The sequence below is a fragment of the Penicillium citrinum genome, assembly GCF_028827155.1.
Source record: "Penicillium citrinum strain IBT 23319 chromosome Unknown utg000004l:1.0-2404223.0:1.0-2405248.0, whole genome shotgun sequence".
Taxonomy (NCBI): Eukaryota; Fungi; Ascomycota; class Eurotiomycetes; order Eurotiales; family Aspergillaceae; genus Penicillium; species Penicillium citrinum.
Genome location: NW_026622689.1, coordinates 2,077,948 through 2,094,709, shown reverse-complemented (window position 1 = coordinate 2,094,709; position 16,762 = coordinate 2,077,948). Strand labels below are relative to the sequence as shown.

At 47.3% G+C, this 16,762-nt stretch overlaps 4 protein-coding genes across 4 annotated transcripts; 1 reads left to right on the top strand and 3 right to left on the bottom strand.

The window, feature by feature from the left end:
* Positions 1–141: 141 nt before the first annotated feature.
* On the bottom strand, positions 142–2,008 carry N7469_005736 (FAD-binding oxidoreductase; the record flags this gene model as incomplete). Its single annotated transcript, XM_056644656.1, has 4 exons — positions 142–288; positions 347–528; positions 586–1,639; positions 1,703–2,008. The coding sequence occupies 4 exons, from the start codon at positions 2,006–2,008 to the stop codon at positions 142–144; spliced, it is 1,689 nt and encodes a 562-aa protein (XP_056501470.1).
* A 511-nt stretch (positions 2,009–2,519) lies between these two features.
* On the bottom strand, positions 2,520–6,075 carry N7469_005735 (uncharacterized protein; the record flags this gene model as incomplete). Its single annotated transcript, XM_056644655.1, has 9 exons — positions 2,520–3,083; positions 3,167–3,283; positions 3,338–3,466; positions 3,519–4,709; positions 4,757–4,909; positions 4,972–5,598; positions 5,650–5,744; positions 5,799–5,946; positions 6,001–6,075. 9 exons carry the CDS (start codon positions 6,073–6,075, stop codon positions 2,520–2,522), a joined length of 3,099 nt encoding a protein of 1,032 aa, XP_056501469.1.
* Positions 6,076–6,949: 874 nt separating this feature from the next.
* Positions 6,950–11,142, top strand: N7469_005734 (RNA dependent RNA polymerase; the record flags this gene model as incomplete). Its single annotated transcript, XM_056644654.1, has 4 exons — positions 6,950–7,179; positions 7,239–7,395; positions 7,454–7,919; positions 7,973–11,142. 4 exons carry the CDS (start codon positions 6,950–6,952, stop codon positions 11,140–11,142), a joined length of 4,023 nt encoding a protein of 1,340 aa, XP_056501468.1.
* Positions 11,143–11,612: 470 nt separating this feature from the next.
* N7469_005733 (DNA-directed DNA polymerase zeta catalytic subunit REV3) lies at positions 11,613–16,751 on the bottom strand (the record flags this gene model as incomplete). Its single annotated transcript, XM_056644653.1, has 2 exons — positions 11,613–16,459; positions 16,517–16,751. The coding sequence occupies 2 exons, from the start codon at positions 16,749–16,751 to the stop codon at positions 11,613–11,615; spliced, it is 5,082 nt and encodes a 1,693-aa protein (XP_056501467.1).
* Between the last annotated feature and the right edge of the window lie 11 nt (positions 16,752–16,762).

The window sequence follows — 16,762 nt, the reverse complement described above, 5'->3', positions numbered from 1 at the left end:
TGGAATTTATATTTATAGTAGAGCGGATATCAAGATAGACTCAAGGCCACCTCGATGATGATTTGTCTACAAAAATTGATGGGTTGATGTTTGTATGCCATGTGGTATGTATAGACAAAGATGCACCTTAAGTGATTGGAATCACTTCTCAATATCAAAGATCTTACCAGGATTCAGTAACCAATTTGGATCCAGAGATCTCTTCAAACTGCGCATGATATCAATTGTCTCCTCTCCAAGCTCTTTCCTCAGCGAGTCCTTTTTGCCTAGGCCGATCCCATGCTCTCCCTAGTAAGGATATTGGTTAGATCGTCTTTTAAAGTAATGAGCAAGCATGTATTCATACCGTGCAAGAACCCTCCATCTCAAGTGCGCGATCAACCATATCATACACAACCTTTTCAACACGCGTCTTCTCTTCTGGATCATTCCGGTCATACATGATGCTAGAGTGGAAGTTTCCGTCACCAATGTGACCTAAAATGCTAGCGAAGATACCTAGATCATCTAGCTCTTTCTTCGAGATTTCTGCACTCCGTCAGCTAGGAAACAAGTAAGCCAGAACGATGAATTTGATGCGCCTACCAATAATATCAGGCAAACGAGAGATTGGCACAGCCACATCTGTTGACCACACCTCAGAGCCCTCTTTACGGAGAGCCATCATACTCCAAAGCGACTGCTTACGCGCAGACCAAAGATCATGAGCTTCTCTTTCATCCTTCGCAAATTGGAACGCTTGAGCATGATTCGTTTTCGCCAACTCCCTGGTTAAATTGATACTGTCTTCAACACCGGCAGATGTTCCAGAGAACTTGAAGAAAAGAGTCGGAGATACACTCCACGTGCGACCAGTTCCACCCGCACGATTAATCACATCCATTTGAACGTCGTCGAGGATCTCCATACACTGAACTTGAATACCACGACGAATCAACTGCTGTGCAGTTGATGCGCAGTCACGAATCGTTGGAAAGGACACCACCCCAACACGTGTCTCCTCTGGAATAGGCGCAAGCTTAAGAGTTGCTTCCGTCACAATTCCCAGAGTGCCTTCTGAACCAACGAGTAAACCCGTAAGGTTATAACCAGCCGAAGTCTTACGAGGACGACGACGAGTCTTGATGACCCGACCATCAGCCAAAACAACCGTGAGATTGATAACCCAATCCTTCATAGTCCCGTAGCGCACAGCATTTGTACCACTACAATTGGTACCTACCATACCACCAATCATCGCCGAAGGACCCGGGTCAACGGGGAAGAACAGCCCAGTTCCCTTAATTTGCTCATTAAGATCCATCCACCCAATTGACGGTTGGACCACAACGTCCATATCATTCTCGTGTATTTCAAGGACTTTGTTCATCATTGCGAAATCAATAGTCATGCCGCCGTACGGAGCGGAAAAGTTGGCCTCGAGGCTCGATCCGCCTGAGAAAGGGATCATGGGCATACGATACTTATGACAGACCTTGGCGATCTCAACGACATCCTCGGTAGTTTGTGGGTAGGAAATAGCGACAGGGAGACGTTCAGCGTTGAGGCTAGACCACTCGGAATAACCGTGTCTGTAGAGATCATCTTCGTCGGTGGAGATGGAGTCTTCACCTAGTTTAGCTCGCAATTCAGCCACGGCCTAAAGCTAAGGTTTTAGCAAATAAAAATCACCCAAGAGTAGTTCCTTTCCTCTCAAGCTCACATTTTCAAAGTCTTTCACAGAACCATATTGAGGTTTTGTAACAGTTTGAGAGGCCTGTCTATTCGAAGCGTAGCCGTATCCCAATCCAGCAGCAAGTGTAGAGACCAAAAGCGCTCGGGTAGGCGTCCAGAATAGTGAATTGGGTATAGAGTCTCTCTGTTGCTCTTCCTTGCCTGCGTTCCCATTGGAATTATTGCGGATCCTGGTGGTGCTGGGAGTCCACCGAGTGAGTTGGGGAACGCGGGGACGGCCGCGCTGGAGAATGCGGGGAGTGGAGAAGCCCCGAGGTAAAAGAGGCGCTCGCATGACGAAAAGAATTGATGCGTGAAAGACGAGGAATTGATGATGAGAAGAGTGAGAAGATAGAAAAAGTCAGGATAATATTTTCATGAATATTTTCAAAGTAAAGATCCTCCGTCAGTCCGGGGGGAATGCAGCGCGAGTCTACTTCCCCCTCCTCGGACTTCGGCCGAGAGGGAAATATTCCGCCTGGCGTGGGGGTTGCCAGGGACATCCCATGCTCATTTTGGTGCAACTTGCCCTTGATGAAGATCAAACGTATGAAGTTACCGAGGTGGGCACACGGTGTGGCTTCTTATAGGGTCGATAATAACCGTACTAGTACCCCTACACTAATGTATTAGCCGTGATAATGTCGACATTTTGATCGAAATGAATTTCTATTAACATTAACACCGTGACTGGCATCTTGCCTGGTCACTGGCACAAATAAACTGTAAGTACATGAAAGTATGCCAATCGAATATTTACATAGCCGCTCCTGGTGATGTTTCTTTAGTTCCAGCGCCGCGGATACTTATCGTGGCGCTGGGTCGGACAGGGTTGAATTGGTATAAAGGAAGTCTCGCGAGAACTCTAGATCCATATCCAAATCTAGATCCTGGAGACAGTTCTCCTCAAATTTGTCTGTTGCCTTGATCGTCGACTGGCGTTTCAATGTGCTAGTCGGAGGAGTCTTGTTTGGACTGTTGGCGCCAGCATTGGCCAAAGGTTGACGGGATGAACGTCGCGTAGACTCGAGGGGCTGAGGACTGGATTTTGACGTAGAAACACCTCGGGTTCGGCTTGGCACCAGCTCTGGTTGAGAAGTACGATTTCCTCGGGGCCGTTTGGGTGTGGGCCCATCAAGATTGGAGGACATAGACTCAAACGATTCTACCAACTGCAGATCATCATCATCATCATATACATCAGGCTGGTGTGTCGTCTCCGGTGAGTTCTTTGCGCTCCTTGTTTGCTGGGATTTGGGTTCTGTTGGCTGTGCTGAGAAGCCCATAACTCCCATCAATCGGCCAATATGCTGTTGAGCTTCAGAGAATTCTCTGGCTTTAGCTTCACGTTCATCTCGCATAGATTGAACCTAGGCAGGGAATTCAATGTTAGTAGACCTGAAATTGGATTCCGGTCATTTTGTGGCATTGTAATTGCCTTCGTTTCACTTACTTTTCTCTCGAGCTGCTGCATTCGCTTGTCCTTCGCCTGAAGCTTCTTGGTTGTTTCAGTCGCGGCCTCTTGCAATTCTCTATTCAGATGAGCGATTTCTTCCTGGAGATTTTTGATCTACAAATCCGTATTAGCAGATGTTTAATAGCCAAATAATGTGGAACAACCAACCTCTGTTGCTTGACTGAAAAGGTGACTGTCATATTCTTGTCTCATCGCCTCGGAGTCTGACCTTGATGTCTTCTCCGCTTGCTGTAGTGAGTCATGCAATCTCTCAATTCTTCGGTTCTGCTCATCCATCTTGAGGCAATCTATTAGCTTTTGATATAACAAAAAACGAATTTAGCTCTACCTTGGTTTTCATGTGCTCTGTCTCCATCTGAAATTCGGCATTCGACCCTAGCAGATGTTCGACCTCATCCTCTTTTTGAGTGAATAGAGACTTTTGCTGCTCTAAGAGATTTTTGTGCTCCTGAAGTTCACCTTGTAATAATGCAACTGTTTTCATAGATGATTCCCTTGTTTGAACTTCAATTTTGAGTGAGAGCCGGAGGTCTTCTCCTTCAGCCTGTAGACAGCGCAACTCGCCTTGCAACTCCTCTAGTCGGTCATCCTTCTCAGTACAAGAAGCTATGAGGTCAAGCTCTCGTGTTCGAAATTTGTCTTTTTCCATTCTGAGGTTCCCATCAGACAGAGATAATTGTTCTTGGAGGCAACTTTGTGCAGAGCTCAGTGAGGCCGCCAACTCCTCTGCGCGACGGGCAGTGCTTTCTGCTTGTTCCTCCAGACGAGCCACCTCCTGACGAAGATCACATATCGTCTGGGCCGACTGTCTATTATCTTGCCGTAGCTTCTCATTCTGGTGCTGAAGTTGCTGCATCTCAAAGCTTTGCTTTTTCAGGTCCTCCTCGACCAAACGCAAGGGGCCTTCGACATCATAGCAGCGACGCTCCATATCCACGCAAATATCCTCGAACTTTTTCATCATGCGGTCATGCACCATCTCAGAACTTTGCCTAAGTGTATCGGTCACCTGCGATCGCCAATTCCGGCTAGGATGCTGGGAGGATAGAAAGTCCCGCCGGTCACGCAAAGAGAGACGGCTTCGGAAGCTGCTCGGCTCGGAAGTAGCAAACGCACACGTTTCCAGAGACAATGGAACGCGCCCGACGAAGGATTTGATGATATCCACCTCTCTTCTGTTTCCACTCTGAGATAGTGTGGCCGCAAACAACATCTCGAATAAGTTGCGTAACATCTTATTTTGTAATGTTGCATAGGCATAGTAGCATATCTCTGACTCTTCACAATGCGTTGGGCTAGGCTTGGAAGGGAACTTGTCAAAAAGACTTGCTATGGTATCTTTCGTAGATGCAGAGCTTAGCAAGGAAGATATGACCTGTTGGAACTCGGTTTGTTGGAAGCTGGAAAGTAATAGATCTGCAACGTGCAAATTGGATAAGGAGTCGCAATTAGGATTGTTATCTTTCACGGCATCGACAGTAAATCGAAGCAACTCATAGACGATAGACTCATCATACGCCTAAAATTGTTAGTCAATTTACCTGTTAGAAGGCGAGTCTTACTCACGGCGAGAGAATGTGTCAGTCGAGTTACTAAGTGAGGTTCCATGGTGGTCAACGCTGCTCGGCTGTCTCGGGAAACAAGAAGTCGAAGCCCCAAGTTGCGGATGTCAGAGGGCAGATTCGCTATGGGGCAAAGAGATAGGAGGAAGGTGATTCCCTAAGATAGTAGCGATAGAGGTCAGATAGATACGAAGATCCAATGAACTTTGGTATACGTACCATCAGCTGAATCTCACGATCGAAACCATCCCGGAGTACCTTATCGCATAACTTGGCGATCTTAGAGGATCCACTTGCCACCCAGGCATCTTTTTGGCTAACATCGATAGTATCAATAATGCTGACAGCCAATCTTATGCTCTCTGCGGCTTGCGAGGGACTGAGGGAGCCACTGCTCGAGGAGCAGGCTAGAATGACTCTCAACGCAACTAAGTCCAAGGTTTTCTGTCCCCGTTTGGGGCCAAAGAAATGTTGAATGTTAGATAGCCACACCGGTGTCTCTGATCCACATTGATTGCGCACAATTCCAGAGTTTTGCTGAGCCGATACGATACGAGCAAAGGTAGCGAGGCTTAGAAGTATTCCCATATGATCCTCCATATTGCGTAAGGTCTTGGTGAACTCAAGCTGCAAGTTGAACATGACCTCCTCGGATATGTCATTGAGAAAGGCAGAAGATCCATCGTTCCAAAGGTTCATTAGACTGTGCAAAGGGGTCACGGTCTCTGCGCTTGGATTGGCCGCCATATTCGTAACGAGCTTTGTGATAAAGCTGGCAAGACGACCGGGAAGAACAATATCCGAGGGCAGAGGCAATGACAGCATAGAGACACATGCCGCATTATACTGATGTAGTCAGATTGACAGACCAACTCAGACCATAGGGACCTCACTCACCTCCGATTCATCGGCATCCGTCGCCTTTTGAAGGAAAGTATCCAAAGTGGCCGGATGGCGATATAGCAACGCATCTCGGAAGGAACTTGCAGTAGCTACTATTAATCAGTTTCAAGTTTCCAAAGATGCGTTCAGCCCACGAGACTCACCAAATGCTGAGAGCAATGGCAATGCTACGCGCGAACGTGATAAGCTGTCTACCAGAACGTCCGCAAGCAGACCCACTTGGCAGGGCTTCTGGAGGGCCCATAACTTGATTTTTGATGGTTTTACATTGTTTGTGAGGGTATATAAATCCTAGATATGGTGTCAGCGCCGAATCTGAAGAAGCTCGACGCGGTTACCGTCTACCTGGAGGGAGGGCACATAGGGTGCAGTGATGACGCGCTCGATCTCGCGAGCGAGCCGTGTAGTTGCCTCAGCCATTAACTATGACTAGCACTCCTCTTCGAGAGTGGACAATCTTAGTTATGAGCTCGTGGCGTTCTCATGGATCGTACGTGTGGGATTGACAAAGGAAGAAGTTGACTTGTGAATGTTGCGGGCGGTTGCCCCCGCAACGCGGTTCGGGCCAGTCACAGACCGCCGGGCTGATCTATAAAAGTAAATGCCGGCTCGGAAGGTGGAATATCCCATAATCTGTATTATGCTATTCACTATGATCAACTATTGTGAGGATGTGAAGTGTATATAAAAGATTATTCACGTCTATCAAGCATCTAGTCTCCAAAAAGAGGTACCCTCGCTTTCATGACCTCCGTTACATTATGCACTGCTGCGTTTGTCGGGCTTTTTTTAAGACAAGCCTAACGCAACCGTTGTTCACATCGCCGTTTGTTCGTAAGCAATACGCTTCATTTAATAGAGCCAAAATGAGAGGACCTCATTTCAGTATCTTTAGCTTGACTGCCTTCTGTTTACATTCATCGCGTAAACAGCAGGCAGCTTCCTCAGGAGGAAAGTGCTCTTCTTCCTTCTTGCCTTCTTCCATCACCGCCGCGTCAGCATCAATCACGTCAACAAGACCAACAACGCGATATTTTCTTGTTTCTCACGGTCCTATCGATTTATCAGGTCTTGGAGTCCTACTCTATCAACTTTCATTAGGCTCGAGTTCTCGGATTCAACTTCAGCCGTCAAGTTCATATCCTCCGGACAGTCCATCAATCAACCACAATACCGCGCGCCAACAAGCCCAATGACTACCAACTACCTGTCTGGCAAGATACCTTGAAGACTCGCCAAGCTAGAAATAAAACTAGCCTTTTCCCTTCTGCCCGTTGCCGAGCCAGTTTCGAAAATGACCGAGTCCGTGGACTTACTTGAAGACAAGGCTGATCCCATTCCCTCGCCAGTGCTCTTAACATGGCGGAGCTGGGAATCAGTGGCTGTCAATGTGTATAACATTCTTCCGGGTATAACGCCTTTTACTCTATGGGATTCATTCAAACATGAAGGTGAAATCTCTACGATCGACATCTTCGATGCTAGAGGAGATGACAAGATCTCCAAAGGACGAATCCGCTTCAAGTATGGCCCTTTACATGATTTATATCAGACAACATATCACTGACCCAAAAAAAATACAGACCTCCTCCATATACTGAAATCTGGTCCAAGGGTCCCTACATCATCAAGGCCCGGAATGGCTCAGAGATAAAGCTCCGCCTCGAGCTGGATCCGAGAAACTACGGAACATTTGTAGACAGCCCTGTTCGCTCCGGGGTATCATACCCCGCGTATCTGGTAGGTCCAATGGATTTTGATGGTATAGCGACTCATTATCCTAACCAATGACCACCAGCAATTACCCGCCTTAAGGCTCGATGTTTGCGTTCTGACAAGCGAAAATACGTTTCACGTTATGCGCACTTTCAGAGATTCCGTAGAGGTTGAACTCAATGTTCGTCGTCGAGAACTTAATGTGAGGTTCACCACTGCAATTCTCGACCAACGGAATCTTCGGAGCCTCAACCCAGACTTACAGGAATGCCAAAACCTGTTCCGTCTCAGGATTAGGTTTATTCAGCTCGATCGTTTTTGGGAGTCCCGAGATCCCCTATCCAGAGATATCTCATTCCTCGCTGTTTTGGATACCCCAGCGATTTACTTTCGGAAACTGAAAGACCTTGTGCCCACATTTTCTCATTCCACGACTACTTGGAGGGAATTTGATGCCTGGTCTCGCCAGACTGCTTTAGTACATGATCCTCGGGGTCAAGAAAAGTCTACCACCAATCTACACCGATCCGGTCAAATTGTTGATATCGGTAAGTTCAACTGTTCTAATCTCTTCGATGCTCATTATTTATTCAATCTCTAGGCCGATGGAATGTTTTCAAGATCACCTTTTCCGCTGAATCGGTTGCCAAAGGCGCCTCAACCCTCTTCCACGAGATCCTCACTGATCATAACATTAAGGTACATGAAAAATGTTTCTTCCATGAGTCTTTTCAGAAGCCGATGCCAGTATGGAATTGGATCAATATTTCTCCTATAAAACATTCCGAGTCACTCTCTTCCCTGCTCAGTGATCTTGCAAATCAGGAATACGTTTACCTGGCCTTCCCAGTGAGGTACCAGCTGGAAGTCTGTATTTCGACTGGGCGACTTTCAGAATTCACAATGACGCGGGACTTTATCCTCAAGTTGCAAGAACTCGGTGAATCAAACGCTAAAAGACTCCTAGAACATATTGCTACCGAGAAAACCTCCTACATCAACCCTATGAAGCTCTTCGATATTAGAGTCTCCAAAGGTGCCAGTGATGCGAAAATCCCTTCTTATTGCTGCTTGATGAGAACGGCTCGAATCACGCCATCTACCATCTACTACAGCACTCCTTCCGTCGACACATCGAACCGGATTACTAGGCGTTACAGCGAGTATTCAGACCATTTTCTTCGCGTTCGTTTCACAGATGAAAAATCCCTGGGCCGCATCAACTCCACCATAGGTGATTCCCAGGACGAGATTTACACCCGGATCAAGAGAACCCTGACCAATGGTATTACAATTGGTGACCGGCACTACGAATTCCTCGCATTCGGTAACTCTCAGTTTCGAGAGCATGGTGCATACTTTTTTGCTTCTACTCCTCATCTAAATGCTGCCCAGATACGAGCTTGGATGGGTCAGCTCAGTCACATCAGGAATGTTGCTAAATATTCTGCGAGGCTCGGACAGAGTTTTTCTACCACCCGTGCTTTCGGGGGCTGCAAAGCTGAGATTAAACAAATCGAGGATATCTCACGGAACGGACATGTCTTCTCTGATGGAGTTGGCAAAATATCAAAATTCCTGGTATCAATGATATCTGGTGAGTTTGGCCTGAGGACTCCAGATGGACATTCGCCATCGGCCTTTCAGTTCCGACTTGGTGGATGCAAAGGCATGCTTGTCGTTTCGGAGGACCCTGGACCATCAGAAATTCATATTCGGCCAAGTCAGTTCAAATTTGAGAGTCCACATGAAGGACTAGAGATTATTCGATCATCCCAACTCTCGGTCGCATCTCTGAATCGGCAGTTGATCCTTGTACTTTCTTCGCGTGGGATCACAGATAGGATATTTCACAAGAAACTTAATAGACTCCTCGAGAACTTTGACGAAGCCATGAGGGATGATATTAAGGCCACAGGCATGCTTCGAACATACATTGACCCGAATCAAATGAGTCTGTCTTTGGCTCAGATGATTGATTTTGGCTTCCGACGAACAAAAGAACCATTCGTCTACTCAATGTTGGCTTTATGGAAGGCCTGGCACGTAAAGCTTCTGAAAGAAAAGGCAAAAATTGTGATCGAAAAAGGCGCAAATCTTCTAGGCTGTCTTGATGAGACAGGTATCCTCAAAGGTCATTCCTATGCTACTATATCGAAAAATGAAAATACGCTGCCTCAGATATTTGTTCAAATCTCTCAACCAGAAAAAAATTGGGCTCCGCGGGTCATAACAGGGATTTGCATTGTTGCACGCAATCCCTCGCTTCATCCAGGAGATATCCGAGTAGTTCGCGCGGTCGACGCGCCACAGTTGAGACACCTGCGAGACGTGGTCGTATTTCCGCGGACTGGTGATCAGGATATACCCAGTATGTGTTCTGGCGGAGATCTGGATGGAGATGATTACTTCGTTTTCTGGGACCAGGATTTGGTTCCACAGAGTTGGTCTGCTCCGCCGATGAAGTTCACCTCGAGAAAAGCCCCGGACCTGAACCACGAAGTGACTGTAGCTGAGGTCACCTCATTCTTTGTCACTTACATAAAGAATGATATCTTGCCTAAAGTTGCTACAGCACATATGGCCTGGGCTGACTTTCTTCCACTGGGAATTCGAGATGACAAGTGTCTTCGACTGGCTCGCCTTCACTCCGACGCAGTTGACTACAATAAAACTGGAGGCGCTGCTGTGATGACTCGTGATCTCGAGCCTAGGCGCTGGCCACACTTTATGGAGAAAAATCACCTACATCCAAGCAAAACATATCATTCGAACAGGATTCTGGGTCAGCTCTACGACGCTGTCGAGAAAATCAACTTCGTGCCTCACCTGAGCATGCCATTTGATTCTCGGATCTTAAATTGTAAGACCCAGCTAATCGATCTCAGCAATCCATTTTCAGTATACGCTCGGGAACTAAAGGCAGACTATGATTCGGAAATGCGCCGCGTCATGGCTCGGTATGAGATTAAAACAGAATTCGAAGTTTGGTCCTCATGGGTACTGGATCACAACGGGTTGTCTCGTGACTACAACTTACATGAGGACCTTGGCCGAATCTCAGGTCAGCTTCGAGGTGCTTTCCGCAAGCAATGCTGCGAAAGAGTCGGTGGTCGTGGTCTCGAGGCGCTTGCACCATTGGTGGTGGCAATGTACCGAGTCACCCATGAAGATCTCACCAAGGCTCAACAAGCCGAAGAAGTTGCTCAGTATGATGATGACTCCGAGTACGAGGTCTGCCCCGATAGTTTGGAAGGAAATATGGCAAAGCTGCCTCTCATCAGCTTCCCCTGGATATTCTCAGAGTACCTGGGCAGAATTGCTCATGGAAACTTCGATCTCAATGCAATCATTGCCTTTGCCGCGACCACGGGAGGAAACTCCAACAGCAAAGTGTACACACAAGAGGAGGTCATGGAATGCATCTCTGATTTGACTATCGATGAATGGTCGAGCGAATCTAACTTCGATGCTCCAACTAGTCAGCCCAATAACACTTCAGCATATGCAGATGAGACACATTCTAGTCAGGATATCTCTTCTGTTGTCGAAGTCCCAGAAGATGATTTGGATTTACATGATTCAGGTATCGAGATAGACTCCCAGAGCTCTATTTGTCATTCAGTGAAGGAGGAAGATACCATTTTGGTCCCTCGGCCTGGAGGACCATATGTCGATGAAAACAATATCATTGAGGGGCCACAGGAGGAAAGCATCCGCTTGAGCTCCTTGGGTCTCGGTAAACTGATCAGCATGGTTGAGGATATTTGAGGGAATACTCGGTTTGTTTCTATTATCTTATTTAGCTGAGTTTTCCAGACCATTCTCTTGAGGATTATTCTAGCCGTGCTTGCTGTGCAGGCCAGAGCAAGGCAGCACCTTCTTGTGAGTTTTGGGGTTCGTCTAAACTCCGACTATCTCTGTTGTACCTTGATGACATTATCCAGGCTGCCGGCTTCTAATTAATGGTGGCTGGCGGCTCAAGTTGACAAAAGCGATTCAATGGCGATTCTGTGATGCATTTAGAATTCATGTACCGCATTTTTCTTGGAGTACTGTTCTTTATTCCTGAAATATATTTAAGGGCTGGAGATTTACCAGTCATCTTAAGATTCCAAGGCAAGTAGGGTATTTCCAACGCCAACTCAAACAACCAGTATAGGAAGAGCATATCTAAATCTTCAATGCCAGGCATTCCCAAGATGAAAAGACGTTGACAAGTCAACCAAAGAAGCCCAAAATCACCAATCCAGTTCCTTGTCCCCTTCCTTTTCTAGTACATCAACGACTGGGCCCAACACGCCCTTCAAATGACCCAAGCGAGATGTATCTCGCGTCCGGGAATAGAAAACCGGACAGTCTGTACTATTACAAGCTATGGCATCACAATTAGTGACACCCATGCAAGACCGACAAACAGCTTCAAGATCAGCAAGTCGTTTCTCGGCATGTTGGAGTCGTGACATGACTTCCATGAGTGAGATATGCGGACGTGACAAACAATCTTTGCACAGCGGCACAGCAGCATCTGACAACTTCTCTCGACAAATAAGACACGATGAAGACCGCATATACGACTCCAGAGTCTTTCTCAATGTTCCGGCTTGCATGCCCGGTCTCGTGACAGCGGAAGAAGGGGCATCAACGCGTCGAATGCGCCGGACTTTGGGCACTTCATCGTACCACTGCCTAACATTTGCACCGACAAGGTTGAAGATACGTTCTAAGGGCGGAATGAGGTTTTTCGTAATGTAGTATTCTGTGTCAAGCTCGAGTTGCGCATCATGGAGAAGGGTCTCTGGTGCAACGCACCGGTCAATGAGCCTTGATCCCGGCGCGCCAGTGACAACAACATACGGAACACGTTCACCATATTGTGGCTCCAGGCGCGGATCCTCGAGCATTCGTTTCGCGCTGATCATTGCACCGGCCGGCATTGTTCCGCGTTCACTGTATGTGCCTAATTTCACTTCCCGAGCAAAGCAGAAATCCTGGATCGAAACGCGACCTTGCATGATTTTGCTGCACTGTCGCTGGAAGTAAGATTTGACTTGACTGAGGTCTGAGGTTCGAAATAGTAACTTCAGGGCTTTTTCTTCGATCTTTTGTTCAGCGGGGGTGCCATCTCGGCGAACGGTTTCGATGCCCTTTGCGTCAAATACGGGCTCGGTTTGTGAGCGATTTTCGTATTTGAAACCGACATAACGCTTCTTGGCTAGAAGGACACATGGGTGGTAAACTTTCTCGAACTTGAGTCTCACAGGGCGAGGGTTCATCTCAGTGACTGCTTGGGCAATCTCTTCACCAATATCAAAAGCTTGATCACGAGTTCGGCCTTTGAGATAAACGAACAAACTATCCGTGTCGCCATATACGACTTCTGCACCCCACCGTTCGATAGAATGAATGAAAGCAATGGCCTTCTCAAGTGTTTCGCGTCCGGATTGAACAATACTGTCGGCAATCTCAGAGCAAGGCATTCGGCCGGAAAATGACGCAGAGGTGTATCCGTACGTAACATTGGCGATCAACTTGAGTGCCAATTGTCGATTGTTAAGAAGACGCTGCAGGATTTCGTCATCTTTGTCAGTCTTCATACCGGTCTTCACCATCACACGAGTTTCAAGAATCTCTGTGAGCATTTTAGCTAGGAGTGACTTCCGCACTTCCTGCTTTGCGTACATCATCCCATTGGGCGAGATATTGATTTTGTTCTCTAACAACTCGAGAAGACGGGGTTGTCGCTTGTAATCCAGGATTCCCATCTTGTCCCGACCACGCCAAGGCGCTGCTCTTCCCAGAAATGTCGAATAACAGTAGTTGTAGGCAATCATGATGCTAGGGTAGAGAGACTGGAAATCAAGAACCAAGAGAGGGCTAGTATAGAAGTCGCTCTGCGGTTCCATGACTAACGGTAGGCATTCAAGAGCATTTTGCTGACCAACCTGCTGTTTGCTAGGAGATACAAGCAGGAAGTTCTCGGGCTTAGCAATTCGAAACATCAAAGACTCAACTTTAAACTGCGACCCGCGAGAAAACACCGAGTAAAAGTCAATACCCAGTAGTCTGGCTTGCTCGCTTAGTCGAGGTATCAGCTCATTGGCCTCGAGTATCTCCAAATTCATTTGTACCCGAGAAATGAAGTATTCCACGAGCCTGAAGATATTACGGGGTTGCCCACTGTGGTACCATTGGGTGAGATCGCGATGGGAGTAGTGAGGAATCCGACGGTTAAGCAGATGAAAAACAACGTTCTCCATGGTATACTGGAGCAGGTTTAGCTCGCCTTTCATGGCACGCCAGATATTGATCATGTGTCGACCGGTCATTTGGACGGAAGAAGCATGTTCAAATCCCCATCGGTCATCTTCTCTTCCGAATTTTCCATTGGCCTGGGATTTGACTCTGGAAAGCTCCTCGCAGAGATCGAAGTCGTATTTCTTCCGAGCTCGCTCGATAACATAGCCCCAAGAGCCGTTATGAACTTCATAGCCTGTAATGATGTCTGGGTCGAGAAATCGGACGATGTCAACCAGTTTGTTGATCATATCTAATTCTGTTTCTTCGTGTTCGATTTCGGCTCGCAGCGTTTTGGAAATTTTGGCTACAGGAGTTTGCCCTTCACCCTGATGGATCATGCCAACGTGCACACCGGGGATATGGCTGTTCGCCTCAAGCTCATCATCTTCAGATTGTATGCACCAGAAGATACAGGAGATCTCGTCCTCTTCGGGGTTGGCCGAGAGAGCCCCACGAGTGTTCACATGAACCTCCAAGCTCATAATACTCATATACTGAGACTGGTGTTCCACGCTTGTCTTCGCTTTCCGCGAATTTTTAGGTTCGGTCTGTTTCTGGGTCGGCCCTTCAATCTGCGAAAAAACGTCCACTTTTTTCTCGATCTTTGGTGGGGGTAGCTTTAGGGACGTAGGATCTGGCTGGGACTCAGATTGTAAAGCTTCGAACCATTCAATCACCTCAGAGCGGCTAGGAGGCACTGGGCCGAATTCCCAGACTCGAGAGCTGCAAGACTCTCGTAGTTGTTGGTCGATTTTTTCTTGATTTTCACGGTCGAACGAAATCGTGCATTGCTCGCCAAACATGGCAGGTAAGTTGGATAACGGATCAAACTCGGGGAGGAAATGTATGGTGTTGCTTTCCAGCCGAAACTCCCGGCCAGCATATTCTCGTGGTCTTTCGGGCACGTCTGCTTCTTCAGAATAGTATGCTTTCTGATAGACAACAGATGGCCTCCCATAATCATTCAGAGTTTGGATCACGTCGCTGGAGCTTGGGCCTGCTGCCTTGAAAATGGCCACGCCAGCACCACTTGCAAAGTTGAAAGACTGATGAAGTTTGACTTTGAGATCTGCAATATGCGGATCAGGTACTACTGCCTCGACAACCGTCGATGAAGACGGTAAGATCGAAGAGTCTCCAATCTCGCTGCTTTGGTTTGGTATACTTGATGTAGATCCGGAAAGGAGAGAATTTGCCATTGGCTGAGACAGCCCAGGTCCTTTCTTCGAACGTTGTGAATCATCTTGGCTGAATCTTAGGACGGTCAAGGGATCATTGGGATCTTTTACCACAGGGAAATTCAGTTTGCTATTCGACAGATGTTGTTTGGCGCGAATAGTCTTCTGGGATGAAGATGATTTAGGATCAGATGCAGGAGCTTCATCCTGTGGACATGAGTCCATATTATGTCGAGTCGACTTGCTAGCTTTCTCTTCGCCTGTGACCTGGTCGTCAACTGTAACAGTGTCATGAGCGACGAAGAACCTCGGCTTTTTCAAAATTGGTTTATTATAAGAAGGACTTCCATCGGAGGATCTTTTGAGGGGATTACCCTCTCGGATGAATTCATTTGGATCATCTGTAGGTTGGAGCTCCGGTCTGTCCAAAAGGGTAGGTTCACCATGTAGCCCTTCATCCGGAGCATCTGTCTCTCCAGATTCTCGAGGCGGGGATTTGGATGGAAATTTGTCAAAGACCCCATCATAGAAGCTCTCCTCAGCTGCATTGCGTTCGATTCCAGCGGGTTCACTAAGGACGTCATCCGGCAGAGACTCATCTGAATGATTGAATTCAGATAGAAAGCTTTCGTCCAGCTGAGAAGACAATGCAAGACTTTCATCGACAGAGACTTTGACTGTATCATCGGGTACCTGTGGGCGGTTTTTCGATGTGAAGGTGTCGATTTGGTCCGGGTAAAAATCCTCGACGCTGTTCAAGCTGGTCTTGACATTACTCTCGTATGGATTTGTGTCCAGAAAGTTCTCGAACGATACTGATTTGTCCTCGCCTTGTTGCTTTTCGACTAATGCAATTTCTCGTGCCAGCTCATGGAATTCGTCTTCATGGACCCAACCGCCTTTAGACGAATCCCTCGAATTAGCTGACATTGAGATAAGCTCGTCTGGGGCAAATGGTGTGCTTCCGGGGTCAGTAATTCCCATCCTTTTCTTGCGCCTCCGGGTTTCATCTTGCCACAGTCCCACCATACTAGGAACTAATCGCTCATTGAAAACTGCCGGTCGAAGCATTTCTGTAAAGTCGTGATGTAAAGGACGTTCCGTGACCTGAGACCGATTCAATATGTCTTGTACGCAGATATCGACCTCTAGCGCGCAGTGACTTTGTTTCTGCTGGGCCGGTCCATCAAGTATGCTGTCAGGGTCGATAGTCCGATCATGCCACCGGTGATCCAAATTGTTCATTTCCAGATACTCTGGCACGGGTGCACGGAACTTGACTTTCTGGCAGTCCATGTATGCGCAACCAGACAGACTGTAGTCGCACATCCATTGAGGTATGTACTGTAAATGGCTCTCGTAGGGCTGTAGTGGCCGCTTCATGACAGCTCCTTGATGCAGAAGATCGGCAAGGCGAGTTTTGTATCCAGGATTTAGAAGGTATATCTTGAAGAAAAACCTGTATCCGACATGGTAACCGTAGAAGGGTGTTCCTTTGACCAAAGTGATATGTGCAACAAAAGCCGTCTTTCTATCGTACGCATTCCGGCGGAGGCTGACAGCGAGAGCGTGGTCGATCGAGAGATGCAACGTCCTAATAGCCGATCTCACTGTGGTCTCAGATTAGCCAAGGACTGTAGAGGTTTTCGATGCTCACGTATACTAACCGGCTTCAGGCGCTAACGATCCATTATATTCAATGTATAGGTAAGGAAATGCGCCATGTACATGAGCACAAACACGCTGACCAGTTTCAGTGGCTCCAAAAACTCGAATAACAGGCACCCTAGGCCTGAAATTCTTTTCAGAGACACCATCTTGGATCGGCAGTGGAGGATCTAGCTCCGACGCAATCGCCTGATAATGGTCGATACAGTTGAGGCGCACGCGAAAGGGCTCCATCAGGCTTATTT